This window comes from Onychostruthus taczanowskii, unplaced genomic scaffold (assembly GCF_017590055.1).
Source record: "Onychostruthus taczanowskii isolate IOZ18803 unplaced genomic scaffold, ASM1759005v1 scaffold8, whole genome shotgun sequence".
NCBI classification, from domain to species: Eukaryota; Metazoa; Chordata; class Aves; order Passeriformes; family Passeridae; genus Onychostruthus; species Onychostruthus taczanowskii.
Genome location: NW_024505892.1, coordinates 12,347,826 through 12,368,747, shown reverse-complemented (window position 1 = coordinate 12,368,747; position 20,922 = coordinate 12,347,826). Strand labels below are relative to the sequence as shown.

General features: G+C 39.4%; 1 protein-coding gene across 2 annotated transcripts in view; it reads right to left on the bottom strand.

The window, feature by feature from the left end:
* Positions 1-351: 351 nt before the first annotated feature.
* The window catches only part of OPRM1 (opioid receptor mu 1), a 22,156-nt gene continuing 1,585 nt past the window's right edge, over positions 352-20,922 (bottom strand). Inside the window, exons 2-4 of one of the 2 annotated variants that reach the window (XM_041423743.1) lie at positions 7,434-7,786; positions 5,944-6,464; positions 352-384 (exon numbers count right to left, since the gene is read on the bottom strand). In XM_041423743.1, the coding sequence (XP_041279677.1) occupies positions 352-384; positions 5,944-6,464; positions 7,434-7,786 (907 nt within the window). Of the gene's footprint in view, positions 385-765; positions 892-5,943; positions 6,465-7,433; positions 7,787-20,922 lie in introns of those variants that run through there. The other variant, XM_041423742.1, reaches the window with a different exon arrangement.

Sequence of the window (20,922 nt, the reverse complement as noted above, 5' to 3'; positions counted from 1 at the left end):
TGTATTCACAAAGAAGTTTATGTTAATCTATGCTATTTTGGGGATCATTTGACAATCAATAACAATGCAGAATACTTTCATTTACTCATCTCTTTTAGAAAAAGTGATAGCTCATTGTTTTGATTTTAAAGTATTTTTTAAATTTATGTGAAATAGAAGCAGAAGATGAAGCTTGGAGGCTTTTTTAGGGTTTTTTTTTTTTTGTTGTGTTTTGGTTTGCCTTTTTTTTTTTTTTTTTTTGTTTTAAGGGATCACTGAAAAAAATTCCTTTGAAACTGCAGAACATGCAACCCTTGCAAGAGAAGAACTCTTGAACTACAAATGTGCTGTTCTACATGACCTCGTGAGACTTCAGCACGTAAATAACCTGCACGGTAAACACCTCTACAAATAAATTTTAAGAGTAAATAGAGTGTACCCAACAGTATTACAACTTCATATCTCATCATTTTCCAGCTTCAAAAGCTCACCTTATTTTTCCAACTATAGTTGTCTAGCCTTTGAATTTTTGTCGCCAATGTGTTTTAATGCCACTGTAACTTACCAAGAGTGTGTCAGGTTGCTACAGGCACAGTAGCTTTGTTTAGACTAATGTATGTGCTCCTGGTAAACAGCACTGCTTTGAACACTGGAGCCTGGAAGGCCCCCGTATCCCCTGGCTCTGCTCACTGTAACATTTCATGTTTCTGTTAAGTGCAATGCAGATGTGCTGCAGAAGCAATTTTTGACAGACTGGAAAAGCAGGCACTTTCCTCTGTGGTATTTTTTTGAGGGAAAGCATATCCTACATGTTCCCACTAGCACACTGTGGCAGTGGCAACTGCTCTGAGAGCCATGCAGCAGGAGACCCTGTCACGGCAGTGGAGTAGTTTCAGCTTCTTGAAGTTCCAACTGAAAGGAAAGAAATTGCAAATACAATGAACAATTGCTTGATATCGTCCCACCCACTAGTAAGTGTGTGTGTGCTTTTTTTAGGAGGAATTTATTTCTCATTTGCAGCCACTGTTCTGATGTATAAAGCTGAGCACATAGCCCAGAGTAAGGCAAGACTGTGCTTTTGTCTGAAGCAACAGAGGAAATGATCACAAAGAAGCATTAGTAGGTCTGAAATTTGAATTAGAATTAGAATATACTACATATCAAGCCAGTTGTTCTTTCTAGGGTGGAACTCTCTATGAATTTCATGAGCATGGAAAAATGCTCATGTATTCTTGCTGTAGCAGTTATAGGGGAATTAGCGCTTTAGTTGAATACATTCTATTTCCATATCAGAACAGTGTCTAATTTTTGGATTTTCAGTTATAGTCCAGTTTAAATTCTGTGTGAGGTGGACTTCTACCAGCAAACAAACCCAAAATCCCTCATCCCTGCGTGTCCACTGTCTCCAGGCTGAGTCCTACTTGCATGCAGGCACGGTAGCACTAGAGATGTTTTCATCAAGAAAGCCTGCTTGCTGCATGGCACATCCTGAAAGGCTGCAACCCCTTTTTGCTCAGCAAATTTTGTACCAGAACCTGTTGAGAGCTGGGTGGGAGACGCTGCAAATCAAGGGTTTATGGAATGGCATAGACACGGATGGAGCCTGGAGATTCACAAAGAGCCCGTGTCAACACATATCAGCTACAAAAGAAAGCCCAGTTTTAAGGATCTATCACAAATGTTTTATAGATGTCACTATCTTGCCAGAAATGGGCTTTTAAAGAAACCAGTACTTTAAAATTATTATTGAAATACAGTATAATTCACAAAGGAGAAATATTAATTTCCTAAAAATACATGGGCAGGCCATTCTCTGTTAATTCAGGTAGATGTGAATCTGCCAATAAGCTGTCCAATTTTTTTCATGTTTCTGCAACAGGAATCACCAGCATTCCCCACATTTGATCACAGTGGGTCGTATAGCACAAGGAAAATTAAGCAGTAAGAAAATACTTTCTTCGTTTAATCAAAGTGAAACTAGCTTTCAATTTTTCCTTGTTTTAACTCAAAAACTTTCTCTTGAATCCAATATCATTTCTACATGTGGCTGCCAATCCAGGCTGTAAAGGCAAAACTTTCAGGGCTGAGCCTTTTGTTATTGAACATATCTGAGGTCTCATTTTCAGCATATGGGGAGGATTTACAGTTTCCATTAGGGCATTTAGTCATTTCAGTAGCTGACAAAAAAGCATCAGAAGCTAAAATTGAAATGAAGAGTTACACACTAAATCATCCTGAAGATGTGCCTATACATAATTTCTTTAATTGCTTGGATATATTCAGGTGAAGCTGCTATAAAAGCAGCTACAAAAAATGGGTCACAAAGAAACTGATCCACTGAAACAAATTAAATTTCTCAGATTTCTATAATTATTAATAATCCACTTCCCTAATTATTTAGGATTTTTAGTTATTAACACATAGATACTAGCAAAAACTCAATTTTCAGGGAAAAATAACTATCAATTGATTTTAAATTAAAAAAATTAAACCTTCTTTTAATCTCAGAGATATATTGACGCAGAGAGTCTCTGAGCATCTGAAGTAAAAGCCATTTCAATATACTTGCCAAGATTTTGATACGAATCAGTTAAAATGTCAACAACATCAAAAACCCTCAGCCATTTGCAAAAGCTACTATTTGGTCCTTCATTCCCCTCCCCTGCCAATACTTGGTCATAAAGTTCAAAGAAAGAAGTTTTGCTTTTCAAGCATTTTTTGCCCCCAAGATTACATCCTTCTCCTTGCAAATGCACTTGTAGGATTGCATAAACCCTCCTGAAAATTATAAGCACTTAATCTAGACCTTTTTGATAATGCCAAGGAGCCACTGAGTAGGCCCAAGGCCACTATATTAACTCAGAATAATATGAATGTTTATGATGTTTCCTGTTGGTGCTTTTAAACTGGTAGAAGACACTGTTGTTCCTTCCAACAATTTAAGTACTTAAGAGTGTCAATTCTAAATGCTTTTAAATGCTTTAAGTGTTAGGCCTTATGCAATGAGCCTTGCAGTTCTCATTTAGCAGAGGAAAAGAATTCTCACTTGGCAAAAAAGCAACTTGTAGAACACCTGTTTCTTAGAAAATTGTATGAAGTGTGCCAAGTACTACACAGCCTTGCAATTAGAATTCATACCAAATACTCTCCAAGGCCTTGTCTATACAAGAAAGAGCTTGTCAGTATACCTCAATCAACAGAAACACAAGCTATACTTTATTTTACAGAAAGCACTTACCTGTAAAAAGAATACCCTGTCTATAGAATTTAGAGAATCTCACTGTCTGAGCAAATATTGTTTGTCTGGGGGTTTATTTTCTTTTTTATTTTCTGAAAGCTAAAGCTGCATTCACTGTAGGGCCTTTTGTGTTTAAAATAATAATATAAAAATATTAGGTATTACATTTTTAGTTATTATCCCAAGAACTTTTTTAGTGTAGATTAGTTCAACAATCTTGTGTTTCATTCTGATAAAAGCAGACATCAAAAAATGTCTCTTACAGCAATGTTTGCAAGAGAAAAAAGATAAATTAACTTTAATATTAAGCTTTGAACATGGTTTGCTATTGAACATGAATATATGGAATGAATGTATTCCATGGACATTGTGGAGAGTGAGAAAGGTTGTACCAAATAGCTGCTGAACTCGAGGGAGAAGGCCCAGGTCAGCAGTCAGGGAGCACATCTGGCATCAGTAGCTGCCAAAGCCAGGACTGCAGGGATGGTGGTGAGGGAAAGGGAGTTGGCCACTCCAGGGTCTTTCAAATAGCCGAACATGCAAAGTCCTATCCACCCACCTATGAGGACCTGAGCTACCAAGTGCTAGCTTCTTCTCCCTGGCTCTGGGGAAAACTGATGGTTAGTTGCTAGGAAGAGCTATCAAATCAGTCAGACAATTTCTTCCAGCTCTGCATACACCTTTTTTGTTTCATGCAGATTGGCTCTTTGCCTCAGTTTCCATCCTTACTGCCTCACTTGGATCTCATTCCTTATGTTTCCCTCTCTCCTCAGCATTCTTCCTCTCACCTCCCCCTCTCTTCAGTGTCCTTCCCTTCCCTGCTCTTTACATATGCATGATTTCTTCATAATTAATTTACTTCATCACTATTCCCTGAAGGAAAAAAAACAAACCCTAACCAGCAAAGAACCCAACTATAGGACTAGCTTCCTCCTTATTGCCACTCTCAAGATCACTTCACTTGCTTGCTCCATCCCTGCCCCAGCAGGCTGTCTCTCTTGGTGGTGTAGATCTCTCTGGGAAACATCATCTTCTATTCTGTGCTTGCTGAGTGCTAAGGGAAACAGATTTTATTCCATTCAGCCTCTAGGCAGTACCTAGTACGCATTAATCTTTTCTATGGGTAGTTTAGAAGGCTACAGCTCTCTTAGAAGTAATATAAAGAGATACAACTAAATGTAGAAAATGGGTGCATGCACACTGCACTCTAAAAAGCTGGAATTGTACTAGACAGAAATACAATCTTGCTGTCAGACACATGCACAAAATTGACACCATTGAGGATTACAAATGCATTATTAACAAATTAATGTAGTAATTTGCTACACCTAGTAAATACTACAATACATACATACATACATATATATGTGCACCTATGCCAAGCTTGGCAGTTCTGCTTCCCCACCAGACTGAGCAGGTGCCGATTTCACAGGCCACAGTTTGGCATGTATGAGTCAGACACAGGTGAACAACACCAGTCGTTGATGCTCAATGAAGCTTCTCGCTTTAGCCCTTCTCCCTTTAGACTTCCCTCCTCTTTTGTGGTGCAATTACTGTTTAGTCTCCTTGGAGATGGGAATACTCTTATTTGGGCTATTTGGTAGCAGCTGAGTGTCAGGCAGCTGCTTTCACAAGAAGCCACTGAGTTTGCATCTCAAGGAGGCAGCCAGCTTGTGGCTGAAGTGGCAGCAGTGAGAAACTGTTGCATGAGCAACCTGAGTATATTGCTGAAAGGTGATACGGCAAGGAATGAAGCAGGCTTATGCCTTTTGTTCTTATTTCTAAGGAATTACAAAGACAACTCGAACTTCTTTTAGCAATTGCAATGTGCTTGAATTACTTTCATGAATGTTAAGATTTGCTTTCCTGTTTTGCTGAGAGATGAAGCTCGGAAAATCTCAAGACTAAGCACAGGACTATGAATATTGAACATGTACAAAACAGCTTCTTTGCAAAAACGATGCAAAAATAGGCTGAATAAAAAAACCACAAAGAACCCTTGTTATCTGATGTGCCATAAAATCCCTACTTCTTAAAAGCTTTTTCTACATAGAAAAGGTATTTCCTTGGTATACCTGAAATGGCAAAATGGCACATTAATATTTAACATGTGTGTACATATTTTCATATCTATATATACATATATATACATATCTAACCCCACCTTATTCACCCATAATTATCTGACACAAGAACTGCATGTAGACAAGCCTTGGTCTATCTCTTGCATGACTTCCAGGACAAACAAGGCTAGGTAGGCCTTCTTTGTACATCAATCAAAGTGAACAAGCAGAGTTTTTTATCTTTTTATTCTCTGTTGCAATAAGAGAAGACGAGAGATCTGTATTCTGTCCCACTCCTGTCTCCATCAGCAGACAAGGAGTATGAACAGGGAAATCTGTGTTTTTCAACCTGTTGCAAACACCTTGCAAGTGAAACACTGTTTTTTTTAATGTGCTTTGTACATGCATGCACGCTGGCCCAGTCACTCAAGGTACTCTTTAGAACCCTTCTGAGGCTTCTGAGCATCAAGCAAGGCAGAGAACAACTTAGCACCATGCAGGACTGGGGTCTCTGTGTATGCATACACCAGTTTCAAATATAACCTTGAAAGTGTTCAGACCTTCCAAAAGCTATAAATCAGTGTAAGTGGTAACTTCAGAGCACATGTCATCTCCAAGCGGGTGGCCTGGATCCAGAGATGACATCTCCACTGCTAGTCATACCTGGTGGTTAGTCCTATCCACAGTGTTGGCAGTGGAAGCATGGTCACGAGTGTTTTGTCGGACTCGGGTGGAGTTTTGCTGCTCAATGGTTGAGGAAGTGGGGATGCAGAACTCTCTGAAACACCTTTTGAAATTCTCATCTAGAAATGCATAAAGGACTGGATTAAGGCAGCTATTTGTATACCCTAGAGCAATACAGAAGTGCCAGGAGACAGTCTGGAAAGTAGTTTCTGGGATGTTGACCAGGGCTTTAATGATAACATAAATGTGGATGGGAGTCCAGCAGACAATAAACACTGCCACCACTACGAGAACCATCCTTGTGATTCTCCGCAGGTTCCTGTCCTTCTCTTTGGAGCCGGATAACATGCGAACACTCTTCAGGCGTAAAATCATCAGCCCGTAACACACCGTAATGATCAGGACTGGCATGATGAAGGCAAAGATGAACACACAGATTTTCAGGAGGTTCTCCCAGTACCAAGCAGGGTGGGAGAATGTAAGGGTGCAGTCAATTGAGCCTGAGGAAAAGGAAAAGAGCAGAGAAGAACAGTCAGGTCAGTTTTTCATTTGCTTTTCTTTAATCCTTTCTTTAATTAAGTATCATAGGAAGCAAATATATGAAGACTTTACACCTAAGCAAACATGGAAAATGAAGCAATCTGTGACCTGTCATTTGCACAAACATTGGTAGGACAGAGTGCTGCAAAACATGCATGAAGCGTTAAGTTAGGAAAACAAAACCAAATTAACAAGTTCACTTTTGCATATTATGGCTTGGAATTTAATGTATACTAAACAAGGAAAAGAGTTGAATTGTCATATATGCTTAAACTGTAACTGATATTCACTTTCAGTATAAAACATGGTGAAAAGAAAGATTGTTAAGCCACCATATATGCTGAGAGTTTGGGCATTTCAGGGTAAAGGGGAAGAGAATGACATGACACTTGGTAACTATGCACTGTGGAGGGTCTGGATTTATGCTGACATGCCGCCACTGCCCCTTTATGGAAGGTCTTGGAGCACCAGTGGTCCAGAACATGCTCTCTGCTCTGTATCATGTCCTGCCAAACAGGGAGTAACATATCTATGACTGCCAGCTTCCCAGTGGGAGTATCCTGGGTAAAGCACAGGCTCCTATGCTGAAGGGCAGTGCAGAACTGCCCCACAGCAGAAGGCAGGCAGGCACAGATTGGCTTTTCCAAACACTACAGTGGGACAGTGGGACAACCAAGCGGGACATCAAGACTTGCACGGGTCCACTGAAGGAGCTGGAGCTGCTTGTTGTAAAACACAGATCACATGCACTGCATGTCCAATCAACTACAGCCAGATGTAAAATTGTTGAAGGGGTTCATTTGCACTGATACTTGCTTTACACAGGTTGGAGGTCAGAAGTTAATTCAACGCCTCTACACTACAGTGAAACAATGCAGAAAGGAGTTTAAATGTAGAGTACTCAATTTAGGAATGAAAGCCAGACTTACCATGCCTATATTTAGTAGTAGCCATGAACATGACTGGCAGGCCAATGGCAGAGGAAAGAATCCAGTTGCAGACATTGACAATTTTGGCATTTCGGGGAGTGCGGAAATCAAGGGCCTTAACTGGGTGGCAAACAGCCACGTAGCGATCCACACTCATGGTGCAGAGTGTGAAGATACTGGTGAACATATTGTAGTAATCTATGGATATAACAATCTTACAGAGGATGGTACCAAATGGCCAGGTTCCCATCAAGTAATTCACACTCTGGAATGGCAGAGTACTTGTTGCTAGGGCATCTGCCAACGCAAGATTGAAAATATAGATGTTGGTGGCAGTCTTCATTTTCGTGTACCTAGGATAAAAAAATTGGCAGAGCATGTGAATGAACACAACTGACATTGTTAAATAAAACTTAATTCAGTGCATCATCTATAAAAAGCGTCTGTAAAATAATGTGCTAGATACTGTCAAAGATCACATTTCCTGTTTTAAAGAAATGACCATGCTATGATTCACCTCCATGTTAGCAGTTCAGTGAGACATCAGCTAAAGGGTGTAAGGAAGAAAAGATTAACTTAACTTGTGCAGAAGAAGAAGATACACACAGAAGAAACAATATTATAGATGCTAACGAATTGAGAAGATGAAAAAATGGTATGTTTACAGATCAGATACGGTACTACATGGACAGATTTTCTATACCTGCTGATGTCATGCCAAATATCATAACTATGTTCTGTAGAAATAGAAAATTCATTTCTAGGTTGTGAAGTTGTAATGGTGTCATTCCAAATGAGCAGCACTTGAGACCCATTTTTAATGTGGATGCTGTACTATTGCAGTGGTACAAAAAAAGATTCAATTTAAGTAATGTTCCTGGACATGCTGCCCTCACTGCTGCTGAGATTGCTGGGCCCTGGGGCTGCTTCAATTTTGGGGGGTCAGATGGCTTGCTCTTTTGATGAAACTTCCTTCCATTCCTGAAAAACTAATAAGAAGAGTGTTTGATCAAATATTTTACAATTTATGGAGTGCTTTTCAAGAGGACTAGCTCATTTCAAAAGACCTGTCGGGGAACCTGCTAGGGAAAACAAAATGGAAAATACATAATTTTGTGGGTTTTATCTCTGAGTTAGATTTCTTCAGAACATGAGTCAGTTGCAAAAAATCCCAATGAAAGGATTGTGTAGGGAATGCACATTTGGAACTTTTCTTTGGTAGGGTGCGCAGAAATGCAGACTTCATGTTGAATGGACCTAGAAAGCTTTTATGATAAACATTTGAAGTCATTAGTACTGGATCTGTTCTCTCATTTTTAGCACTGTGCATGAGAAGACACCAACAATCCTAATTTCAATTTAGGGTGGTTTTTAAAAACAGATTTTCAAGTAGATTCAAACACTATCTTGATTGATACCTTGAGAAAGTATGATCTGAATATGACACTTTCATGATGTAAATAAACTCCATAATGTGAAAGTCCTGTAAAAACTTTCCTTACTCCATTTATATAACAAGTTTGTAACTAACACAGGAGGAGGTAGATGCTGCAAGCATCTACAAGTCTCTCTTCTGGAAAATGGGGAAAATGTACAGGATTGTAGTGTGGGAGAGGTACACAATAAAAGCTACGTTTCTAAAAACCCTTTGGAAGGAGAAGAAAATATTTCTTGGGCAATTTGCTGGAGAATCTTCCAGATGAGAATGAAAGCAGCAACATTTATATTCTGCTTTTAACGTTATCCGGTACTAAGCCCTGTGGTTTATCAAAATGAATATCTCTCCAAAGGTCTGAGATATGCAGGAGTAGCTGAAGGTTTGTCCAGAGCTGACCTGAAGGTTTGATTGCGTTGTGAGCAGACATATCCAGCTTGCTCCCACCTGATCTGCTCAGGCCAGGACAGTGACAGAGGGGCAGTGGCTCTCAAAGGTGACAAGGATTCTGTGCCCTCACCCAGGCTGCTGATCCCTGCTCAGACCTTAGATGACTGCCTGCCTTCTTCACAGATGGACAAGAAAGCACATTTGGGAATGCTGCTCAGTGCTGTTGCCATCACATGTGATTCCAGGACAGGTCTGTCTGGAGACTGCACTGTCAGATAATAACGACAATGCTTTGTTAGCAGTAATTAAAGACATTATGATTTAACGCAGCAATAAAGCCCAAACCATCAACCAATATGTAAATGACTTTTGGGTTAGCATGACAGAGGATAGACAGGAAAAACTCTGAATAAATAGAATAAAGTTCCTTCACTGGTCATGGGCCTTATCTCACTTAAATGCTGCATATTTTTCAGTTTTGCCATCTAATTTTTATTGCCAGTTCAAGTTTAAAAGTTCTTGGACTTGCTTTGTTTAATGGTCTCTATAGACCATTACTGAAGGGTTTTGCTCGATGTACTCTGTAATCTTTGGACGTCTAATCATGCTGTTCTTGCAATGAATAGAAGCAGAGCTCTTACGGTGATAGAAAGTGTTTACCTCCACCTGCTGCCTAATCAACAAAAGCTTATTGAAATTCACAATATTCTTTTCAGTGAATTCTATGGGCATTTCTCTGTACAAAATATTTAAAGATTTTATAAGGGGCTTATTTCCACAAGGTACATTTTGCAAAACATGTATTTTTCCAAATAAGTAGATTATTAGTGTCCCCAGGATTATTTTTTGGCATAAACAAATAAATACCAAAGCAATTGATTAAACATAATTTTAACAGCATGGAAAGTAACAGTCAATCATAATGAAGCTTTTCAAAGTCTTGATCTTAGCTGCTATTACACTTTTTGCTAAGTCTACCTATTTCAACAAGCAGAACAAACATTTCCATTATCCAGACACAGATGTATAAGTGATGCGATTTCTACAGTTGAGAGGGACGCAGTAATACCAAAATTCATAATGCAATACCAAAATTTATAAATGCAGTCTTTTAAGTGTGCTGCTTTCACACTTTCATTCAAACTTACTAGAGAATCTAAAACTTAACAGACATTTGAGAAAAAATCTTAATTGCAAACTCATGAAAATCTGAATACTGGTATTTAGTTTACATTGAAATTTCATCATCTAAAACATCAAGCTTATTAAATTGTGCACAACAAAGAGCAAGGTTGCAAGTGAAGGCAGAAGTTGACTTTGGGTGGCCTTACTTTTATTCTACAACTCTGCAATGAAAAGACTATTAAAATGTGATGAATCAGGGGTCTTTTTTGAATATTTAGTGCAACACTGCTCTTGGTATATATCCAAATTAATTATGCTCATTATAATGCTGGCACCTACTAGTATACCCCTTCTAATTCCTCAGTGCAGGTTTTGTATCATAAAATATCTGTTCACAAACTGTTGTTTTGCTGGTAATAGTAGAAGATAAATCAGGTTTACAACAGTAAGAACACACTTTATATCTGCCTAATTTTTTAGGGAAAGCTCAGCCTTGTCTTTATCTTCAATCTCACAAAGCTTTTAAGTAGACTTCAAGTTTGAAGACCTGAGCTGTACAGGTCCACTCAACTGAGATTTGCTTGGAATAAGAAAAAGAAATGGAGAAAAGAGTGAGAATTCAGCTCAGATTGTGGCAGTCATATTTTCTGGAAAAATCCCCTTGGCCAGGATTCTTCTCCTGGGAAGCTGAGAAGCCTCAGAGAAAAAGGAAAACAATATTATTCATTTGCTTCTCCTGTGTTTTGCTGCTTTGGAATGTGTTTGGAGATTGTTTATCCAACAGGTGCTTGTTTCATTGGTTTCATGTGAATTGTTTTGACTTATTGGCCAATCAGGGTCAAGCTGTGTCGGGGCTCTGGCAAGAGTCACAAGTTTTTTTTAATTATCTTTTAGCCTTCTGTCTGTATCCCTTCTGTACTCTTTAGTATAGTTTAGTATAGTTTAGTTTAGTATTTTTTAATATAATACAGATAATAAAATAATAAATTAGGTTTCTAAGAACATGGAGTCAGAGTCATAATTTCTTCCTTCGTCTGGGAACCCCGTGAATAAAAGACTCACACAGTCACCATATTCCTAGCATTCAAGGATTGACAGAAAGTCTTGAAATGGACCCCTCAACTGTCTGCCCATGGGCCACTCAGAGTTTGTAAACCAAACAAAACTTTCACCAGATTAACCTCAGAGACACTCCAGCTCCCAAGGGTAATGGCACCTTGGACAGGAGCCAGGAGCGCCTTCCCTTCCACTTCTCATGCAACAGGAGAGATGTGAGCATGTTTGTGACTCTGCAAAGACACTGGCCACAGCCCTGTTTCTGGGCTGTCCACTTCAAGGGTTTAATTACCACCTTCAAATATTTTTTAAGAGTCTCTTCTTTTAAGCTTCTTGAAATTTAATGCAATCTTTAGTTTGCATCATACCTTATTTAAGCCTTACAGACTTTTTATACTGCTACTGTGGTCTATACAACTAATGTAGTCATGTCCCTATACTGCTCCCTGGCCAAGTGGTTTACATCCATGTGGATTGTTGAGATATCCCCTCCTTCAAAGCCTTTTGCCCTTCTGGATCAGATCAGCTTTACAGCATCCTTGGACCACTGGGCTGGTGCAAAGAAGCTAGAGAGGTCCACATTTAGCTCAGTGTAATACAGAGTATAATAATAATAATAATAATAATAATAATAATAATAATAATAATAATAATAATAATACCAACAACAAAACCAATAATAATAATGATAAATCATTATATTATTATATTATAATAATAATTATTATTAACGATAATGATGCAGCTCAGAATAATACATAACATTACAAATTAATTTGAAAAATTTCCTCACTGAATAACATCAATAAGGAGGAAAGCAGAAAGTCTTTTGCACTCAGGAAATGGGCTGGTCGATAACAGCCTGGTAATAATTACTTTCAGCAACACAAAGGCATGAAAGGTTTTGCCTACAGAATGCTAATTTGGAGACAAAGACTACTTCAAGATTTGTGTTTAAGTTCAGTGCAAAATACATGAAAAACTGGACAAAATCACTGGAGATTCACTGCAGAAAGCAGTCACTCTCAAAAATGGTTTGGCTGCTGAAAGAAACAACTGCCAACAGTTAGGTCTTGCATACAGACAACCTGACATAACTCTTCTTGATGCTGGAGATTAGGTTAGCATTTCAAATTCATGTTCTTCTTGCATAAATGACTTGTTAAACAAATGAAGAATCATTATGTGCATACATTAGATTAGTTGAGGTTGCCTTGGGTGGGAAGATTAAAACCATGTGAAGTATGCCAAGTTGAAGCAATTTAAATTTTTTTTCCCCATGACTGTTCTGGTGCACCTTGTATATAAAACTCAAAAACAGTAGGAAAAAGGGATTTTTTGGCATGTTTTCTTGAGATATCAGGTACTTTCAATTTTTCTTGAGCCCTTAAAGCTTTGAACAAAGTCATGACCTACTCAAGGTGGTCTGTAAAACCCTGAAAAATTTTTCAGTCTGCCAAGCCAGTTTTAATATTTAACACTGAAATGAAGTCTCTTAAGCCACATTCTGGGAAGTACCTTTGAGCTAAAGGGTCTCAAATGATGGACTTTATTGACATCCGTCTATTTTATTATCCTTTTCTTCCCAAGGTAATGGGTGTCCATAGAGTGAAAGACCCATAGTGTATCTCAGCCACAGCTGTGATGTGTGCTGTGGCAGGCTGTAACCTATTAAAAGTTTTGAAGTCATATCTTCTGGATAGGTCTAGTTTTCCTGTCTGTGAACACATGATTTAATTACCTTGAAAATGTAAGTCTTTGATTTTTCTATTAATGGGTACTTCTGAATGCTTTTTCCTTAAGCTGTTTAATTTCATCTCTGACTACAAGTACCATAAATTTGTGCACAACCCTGATAGGTTATTAGGCAGTAAGCCCACCCAGATTAGAGGTGCCATCTTGTGGTTAACAACCTCTGCATCCTTTTGATGTATATTCTACTAAAGAGATCTTACACAAGGCTGTAATTTAAACACAGTAAGCCCTGAGTGAACCAAACCAACAAACTGAAAAACTATACAAAACCTTAAGCAGGTATAATAGAGCTGAAAGCATTCACACTTGGTTGCAATGAAATTGTGCAATTTGCATCACATTCACTTACTTCCTGCACCCATCCCGAGTTTGGGAGTAAAAGCTGAAATGGGGGAGAGTGAGGAAGCTTTTGCTGCCTTCAAGAAAGACAGAAGCAGTTGCTGCTCCCTCCTGTTAAAGTCTTGCATCCTGACTCCCAGCACAGCACTACCCAGTCACTGCTGTGGTTTAATTAGAGATGAAAAATACTGGCCATCACTTAGGTGTCAAGGCATGACATACTGAGGGAGTGCATTAGATCTAAGATCAAAGAAGTTATTTGATATACTCGGTCATACGTCACATATGTTGTTCTGGAGCAGCTTTCTCTCCTTTCTTCACTCACTGGCTGTCCATTTTCCAAAGGAGTCTGAGAGTGTATGTGGTCAGTGTGGGCCTGAGCACAGGGCAGGGAACTGCTGGACTGTACTTGCTTCAGTTGCTACCTCTTTTCTCCCTGACAATTTGTTTTCCCACTGCTTTGTCACTTTATTCTCCTCCACGGTACAAATGAGATTTGGCCAGAATGTCACCAAAGTTTACTTCCCTCGGGTTACCTTTTTAGCATCTTTGATTTCCCAGCTTATCTCTTCCTCTCATCAGGACAGTGCCAAGGCACATGCACATCCAGCAGTATTTGCCTACAGGATGCAGGAGAAGCAAGCAGAACACATCACCTCCTGGAAAGTAGCACCAGCTCAGGACCATTTTTCTTGTGCTCAGAACCCATGAGGAATTTATGTCATACCTCAGCTTTGGCAAAGGGTAAGCTAAACAAAAGCCTTTTAGGCAGAGTCACCTTTAGTCTTCAGTGCCAGTCTTTTGGGAAATGATGTGGAGTTGTGAGGGTATCTGACTCATCCTGTTTTCCTGTGATGGACTTCGGACTAAAAATGACTTGCTGCTGTCTTTGTGGCTCTTCCTGATTTTATTGTTTTGGCTACTGAAAGGCACAATGTAGAAGTTTTCTTTCTGCTATTTAGTTTAAGCCAGTTAGTTTAGTCCTCACACAGAGAGAATAAAATAAGCTTTTCCCAGACATCATAAAAAGCTACTTAATGATAAAAAACAAATGACAGTAATAAGTATGCTTCAGTGCCCAAACAGTCATCTGCTGGTACAGTTCCTTCCCTTCCAGCCTAGTTGAACAGGGGGAAAATTACCTGCCAATTATTTCAGAACTTAATCTGGCCTGTTTGTCAAACCACTTTTATTTGAGTCTCTGTTTGCCTGGGGCTGAGGCATATATGGGTCTCCAATAAAGGTCATTGCTTTCATGGTTATTGTGTAACATATCTCTCTGAAATAAATCAATGGTGCTAAAAGGCTAACTTCAATGTACTTCCATTATCCAGCAGCAGGTGCTTATTGTCGAAGGTTTTGCTTTGCTAGGAAGACATATAAAGGAAAACTGTCAGTATATTCAATTTGACTTTTTCCCCTCTGCCTTCAGGGAAGTGTGACTGAGAGTAAAACTGCTGACACTACACCTCTGATAACAGACAATGTGGTGACATTTTCCTAGAGGGAACAAGTTGTCAGCTAGTTTCTCTGGTTTCCAGGTGCTGGTACCCTCCTCCTGATCTGTAGACTGATCACCTGAGATAAGGACTGTACATGAAATATGCCTGGTCAGCAGGGAAGCTGGCAGGGAAGCCTTTGAAGACTGTTTTAATGCTAGTAGATGTGAGATCCCTAAAGGTAGGGTAGGGAACAGCAGGTAATCAATGTCCCTGGTCAGAAGGTAGCAGGGAGGTGGCATGGGGCTGGAGGCCAGGCCATACACAGACTGTACAGACCAAAGTACCACCAGGTATACAAGGTATGGCCTCTAGCATGCAGGAGATTGGGATCTTCTGGTGAAGCTGTTGAGTGTGATCTGGAAAGGAGCAACAGAGTTGAGACAAAGGAATTGGAGAGAATAAACGCGGAGGAAGGCTTGCTATGATGTGGGGAGAAGGGGAAAGCAAGCAATGGTGGAAGCTGGCAGGAGAGAAAGAAGGAGCACAGCCATGTGTTATGTGAGAAGACCAAATCAGAAGTGCTGGAAATCATGAACTCAGTCTCTACATGACAAGGATGAGATTGTATCTGAGACTGTGGCTCTGAGGGAGCTCCTAAGACCACAATCTTATGAGAGTGATTTAGGTAACTGGCTCCTTAGATGATTTTTCTACAGGGGCAGCACATCCCAGGGCTGAAGATTAGCACTGTGACAACTGCTGCTCCCTGTTCCCCCTTAAAAAAAGAGACATCACTCAGTTGGAACTGCTCCACACAACACGACGAGGAGATGTTCCATTTTACACAAACATTTTTGTTCTGAAGTTTTATTCTTGATCTGAGATACAAGATCTTATAGCTGATAATTGAACACTTCTCAGTAAGAAGGTGGAAAAAATCTATTTCATGTCCTTCACAGTTATTTGATTAGCTATGGTGCGTCATCCCTACCTTTTTTCATCATGTAAATTCAAAGGGAAATATAAATAAAATTTAGAAGTGTTTAACATTAAATGGATGAATGAGAATGCTTATCACAACTTGTTTAAGCTGTGGAACTCCTTGATAGTGAACATCATTAAAAGCCCACTTCCAAAAAGGACTAGAGGTCTTTGAAAGATAATTACAATATTCCCACTTTCAATACCATAAACCCAAACTTCATTATATAAACCAAAGGAGACACAGATGGTTATAAAAAGAGCTTTCTTTGAGATCAGGTTAAGCACAACAATTCAGAAAATAGTTGCTTTTGTATTTTTTAAAAATATAGTTACAAGAGTGGATTTGTATTTTGAAGAGACTTATCAAGCATTGAAATCTTGTTTTCACTTGGAATCATAATGAAAACAAATAATTTTTTGAAAATGTCTGTTAATGAAGATCTCTACAACAACCATCTTATAATACTAAGCTTAAAAAAAAACCAAATTGGAATCCATAAAAATGCTTCACGTTTGTTTTGAAGCAACTTTGCTTAGTAGTGGCAATCTTTGTGACCTTCTTATTCCAATCTTATTTTTGATCCTCATTTTTTGGGGGAGTGCTGCATGTTAGAAAGATCCGCAAAAAGCTACTGAATAAAGGCTGAAGCAAAGTGCAGCTCAGAAACTCTCTGCAGTCTAAAAGTCTATTAGAAGGAGACACACACACTTTTGCCCCTATTTTTTTCCTCTCTGTGACTAAACACCAGCTGCTGGCAATGGCTAGAAAAGAAGTTAATAAGCTACATTATGATTCTGTGACATTTGGACTTGCACCAAATGTTTGAGATTTTTGTAAATATGTCACCTTTTGATCTAGAAAAGTTATAAAAGATATCCACAGTGTTCAGCAAAAGTTATGCTCAATGGTTTGGGAAAACATTATAAATTAAAATGAAATAAAGCATTACTTCAGGATTATGTTAGCTAAATGGCTCATTAGTCATTAACTTACTAGTAATTATGTAATGTAAGCAATATGTGCCTACAGTATTTTTCTGCCCTTACTGAATCCTTGAAAAGTTGGTAACTTTTGATTATTTTTATAAAGAAATTAAAAAAAAAAAAAAAAAAAAAAAAACCGAGGAAGTGTTTAACACTATTTTATCATGGGGGCCACTACCATAATGTCACTCTAGGAAAACTACAGTGGGATCAAACAGCTTTTTACAGGCAAATTGAGTGAGAAGGGTTGTTTGCTGCCCAGAACTGCCAGGTGGTAGGCACTAGCAGAGCCAGAGGGTCTGTGCACCTAGGCCTGGCACGCTGTCCTGTGTGAAGGAGTTCACTGGGACTGGGGCCAGGCACAGGGTCTGGACATGAGTCTGGGGCTGCAGAGCTCTCACTCATCCCTCAGGTGTCTCTGCTTCCTCAGTGAGATGGGTGTTACCACCAGGTTGCAGCCTCATGTATTTTTGGTCAAATTTTCATGATGTCTGTAAAAACATAATTTAAAAAAAAAGAATATAAAGGTATACATTCCATTTTATCTGTCTTCTTTCCTTCATCTTGGGGGAGGGAGGGGAGCTGCTTGCTAGTTAAACATTTACCCACTAGCAAAGGTTGGCAAACGCTGTCACAAACAATATGCAAACAGGGACACCTGCCTTTCTGTAAGGCAGGATGCTCAGGGTCACCCCCTTGCTATGCTGCTGATTTAATTCAGCTCCTCTGCTGCTCCTGCCCAAGAGTGCTCCCTCAGTTCTGTCCACAGGTCCTCTCTGGCTGGTGCTGTGAGCTGTATGAATTCATAATCGACATGACTGGATAAGGCTGCTGAGGCTTTCAGCTCTTAGCACGGGGGCGGAATCTTCGCAGTCAGTGGAAGAGGCAGGACACACACTCACACAAGCAACGCTGTGCCTATGCAGAGAGGCTCATGAGGCTGGGGACAGGAAAGAAAAACAGGAATTTTATGCATTTCTTGGTTTCTAAGCTCCCTGATATGTGCTGCTACAAAAGATGCTGAAGGTCACATTACATACAACATTCATAACACCATGTCACCTTCCAAAGGACCTGTTTTTCAGAAATACTTTTTTTTTTTTTTGCTTCACCCACTTTCAAGCTTGAGATAATTTCCAGATTTTTTTTTCTCTAAAAAGACTCCACACTTGTGTGCACATGTGTGAGAATACTGAAATTTCAACTCTAAGTCTGTTCTACTTTATAAAAGAGTTTTTCTGAATTTTAAGTGAACTCAGCTGAGCCAGAGTTTTCAGTGCTGCACAGCCTTTCCATACTAGATGATGCTTCATCCACAGCTTTTTTTTTTTTTCAAAACACTATTAAGAGGTTGTTGAGCAGAATGATTTCTCTTGATTTGAGAGAGGATTTCTTTGATTTCTTTCCCTGTTTGCCTTTTTTTTTTTTCTTTAAAGCAGTGTAATAATTTACTCAATGAAACAAGACGTTTCCTTCCTCTACAAAGGATTGCAGAGAACCTGAGACCTCTTTGTTTATGGTATGTGAAAAATTTATAGCAAAACAAATGAAGAATCACTCTGAACTTGAGTGACTTCAGCGGCTGTTGGTGGAATTACAGTTCTCCTGGAGCATTTGGATTGTGGAAGACCAGGGCCTCTGTGAGCTATTCAGCTATTCCTCTCTTCCAGACCTGCGAGGCTTAAAATTTTCATCTAGGATCTATTGCAGCTTTCTAACATATCGCCTTAATCACAAGGCATATTCTTATTTCTCACTCTTGTGAGATTAATATCCCACCAACTCAATGAGAAAGCTGGAAAAGCCTTTGGATTACTGTGTAAATTAATTCAATGTCACATGGTAGTAATTGTACACTGTCTTCTTGTACTCCACAGCAGGTAGAAGTAGCATTTGCTGTTGATATAGCCATAATGACATTGTATTCATACCAGTAATTTCCACTTACACAAAGCACATGAGGAAAACAGATAATGAAAAATTATCTATAGATTTTTTTCAGGTTACAGGAAATTCATGGCTAGCAGTAAAACCTATTAAACTACTACTGCTGTCACTTGAAGGCATTTTTTGGTTCTTGAGAAAGGAAACACTTCAGTGATAGCAACATGAGGTTAAGCCTCACAAGCTACATATAAAACATGTAAATATTAATTCAAGGATGAAAGCATTCAGCTGAACAGGAACCATGTGGAAGAATGAGGGATGAGAATACATTAATTATAAGGTAATGTGTATAAATTGGAAATCTTGGAATGAATTTGGTCAGTCTGCTTTGCACAAGGAGCCTTCTTTTCACATTGATAATCACAATACATTTCTAACTCCTCCTTGCACATATCTGCTTTCTGACCTCTGTGTGCCCCAGCAGAGATAGCAGGGTGGCATTGTTGAGTGATAATGATAGTTCCCTGTCAGGCCAGCACTTGCACAGCTCTGGCTCCAAACTCCTGGATTTGCCTCATGTGGAAAAATTTTAAGAGTAATAATATTTATAAGAATGATATAATTATTTTAAAACTATTTCCAAAGAAATCAAGCAAGAGATGTTAGCATGCAGTACATTTGATCTGAAGTCACTGTTGCTTTCACTGGGGCTGGACTCTGAAAGATGAGTAGGACAGTTTCAAACATCTATGCACCTACCTCCCAACTCCTAGTATTTTCAAGACAAACTAGGTACCAATACTACTCAAAAATCCTAATTTTTAGTAGCCTCAATTCCTCTCACAATTAATTTGAAGTTCAATGCTTTGTTCTTCCTGAGCAGGTGTGATGGGAAAGGCAAATAAAGAAGGGAAGTTTTATATGATGACAAATTCAATCCAGTGAAACTTTGGCCTCTTACATGTAGTTGGATGCAAGAAGGCATGAATGTGAGCACATTCATCATATTCTATGATTTTAAACACTTTCAAGCTAGTATAGCTTCCAGAAGAAACTAAATCACTAAGTTCCCTATTGCTGAACAGATATACTACACGTGCAGAAAAGCACAGAAAGGGAATGTGTTTTTATGTTGCTTAAGCCACAGATCCTCTTCAGCCATTAGCATGTAAATTCCTTGTCATACCGATTGCTAAACAGCTGTGGTGTTAATTGGGAAAGAATTCTGTCATACCAAAAGCTGTTCTTGCACAGGAGATGTGGGGTTTGCCATAAAATTCCTGATGTTTTTGGAAAAGCCACTTAATTTGTGTTTTCTTCTGTAAAATGAAAATACATTTTTGCATTCTCCGATTGCTTCTGGCTTTTGTTTGTAAGATGTCATCTCAGAGAAAGATGCTTTCTTTAGATAGGAATCTAAATACAAGTGCCTCATTAGATTTGGCTTTGTGGTGCAAGTGTAATTCAATTAATTACTGTAAGAAATATGAACCTAGTAAGGGTTATGCCCAGGATAATAAATACATAATTCCAGGGACAAGCTGTGGCATATTTCTCTGCTGACAGCTATCCTGTCTCTGTTACACTGTGCATCTGCTTTTCCTCCCAGAGGAATGCATTCAACGCTGCTATGGTGATTGCAGTCGTGCCCCCACTCAGCAGCCTTTCTGCAGATGTATCCTCACACAGACAGCTCGAGTTTCAGACTGACCAAAACCACAAGACAGAAGACAATCTCCCCAGCTCTGTGCACGCAGCCTCTTAAAGCACAGCTAAACCCACAAGGCTTGTGAACTGCTCCAGTCCGAACCACGGATGGATATCACTTGTGTTCCCGCTAGGTCTACCAGCTGCAGAGGCTTTGCAGTGACATCCCTAACACGTGCCTCCTATTATGCATCCTCCATCCTGCTGCAACACCCCACCGTGACCGCGACCCTCACCCCGGCTTCCTACAGCTGCCACTGCTTGCGCCGCACCCGCGCACCGCAAAGCCGCCCGGGGCCGCGGGCTTGCCAGCGGTGCCAAGAGACAACCCCGGCTCCTCGGGGAACGCAGAGCTCAAAGGGAGAACGGACGCTCCAGACGGGGG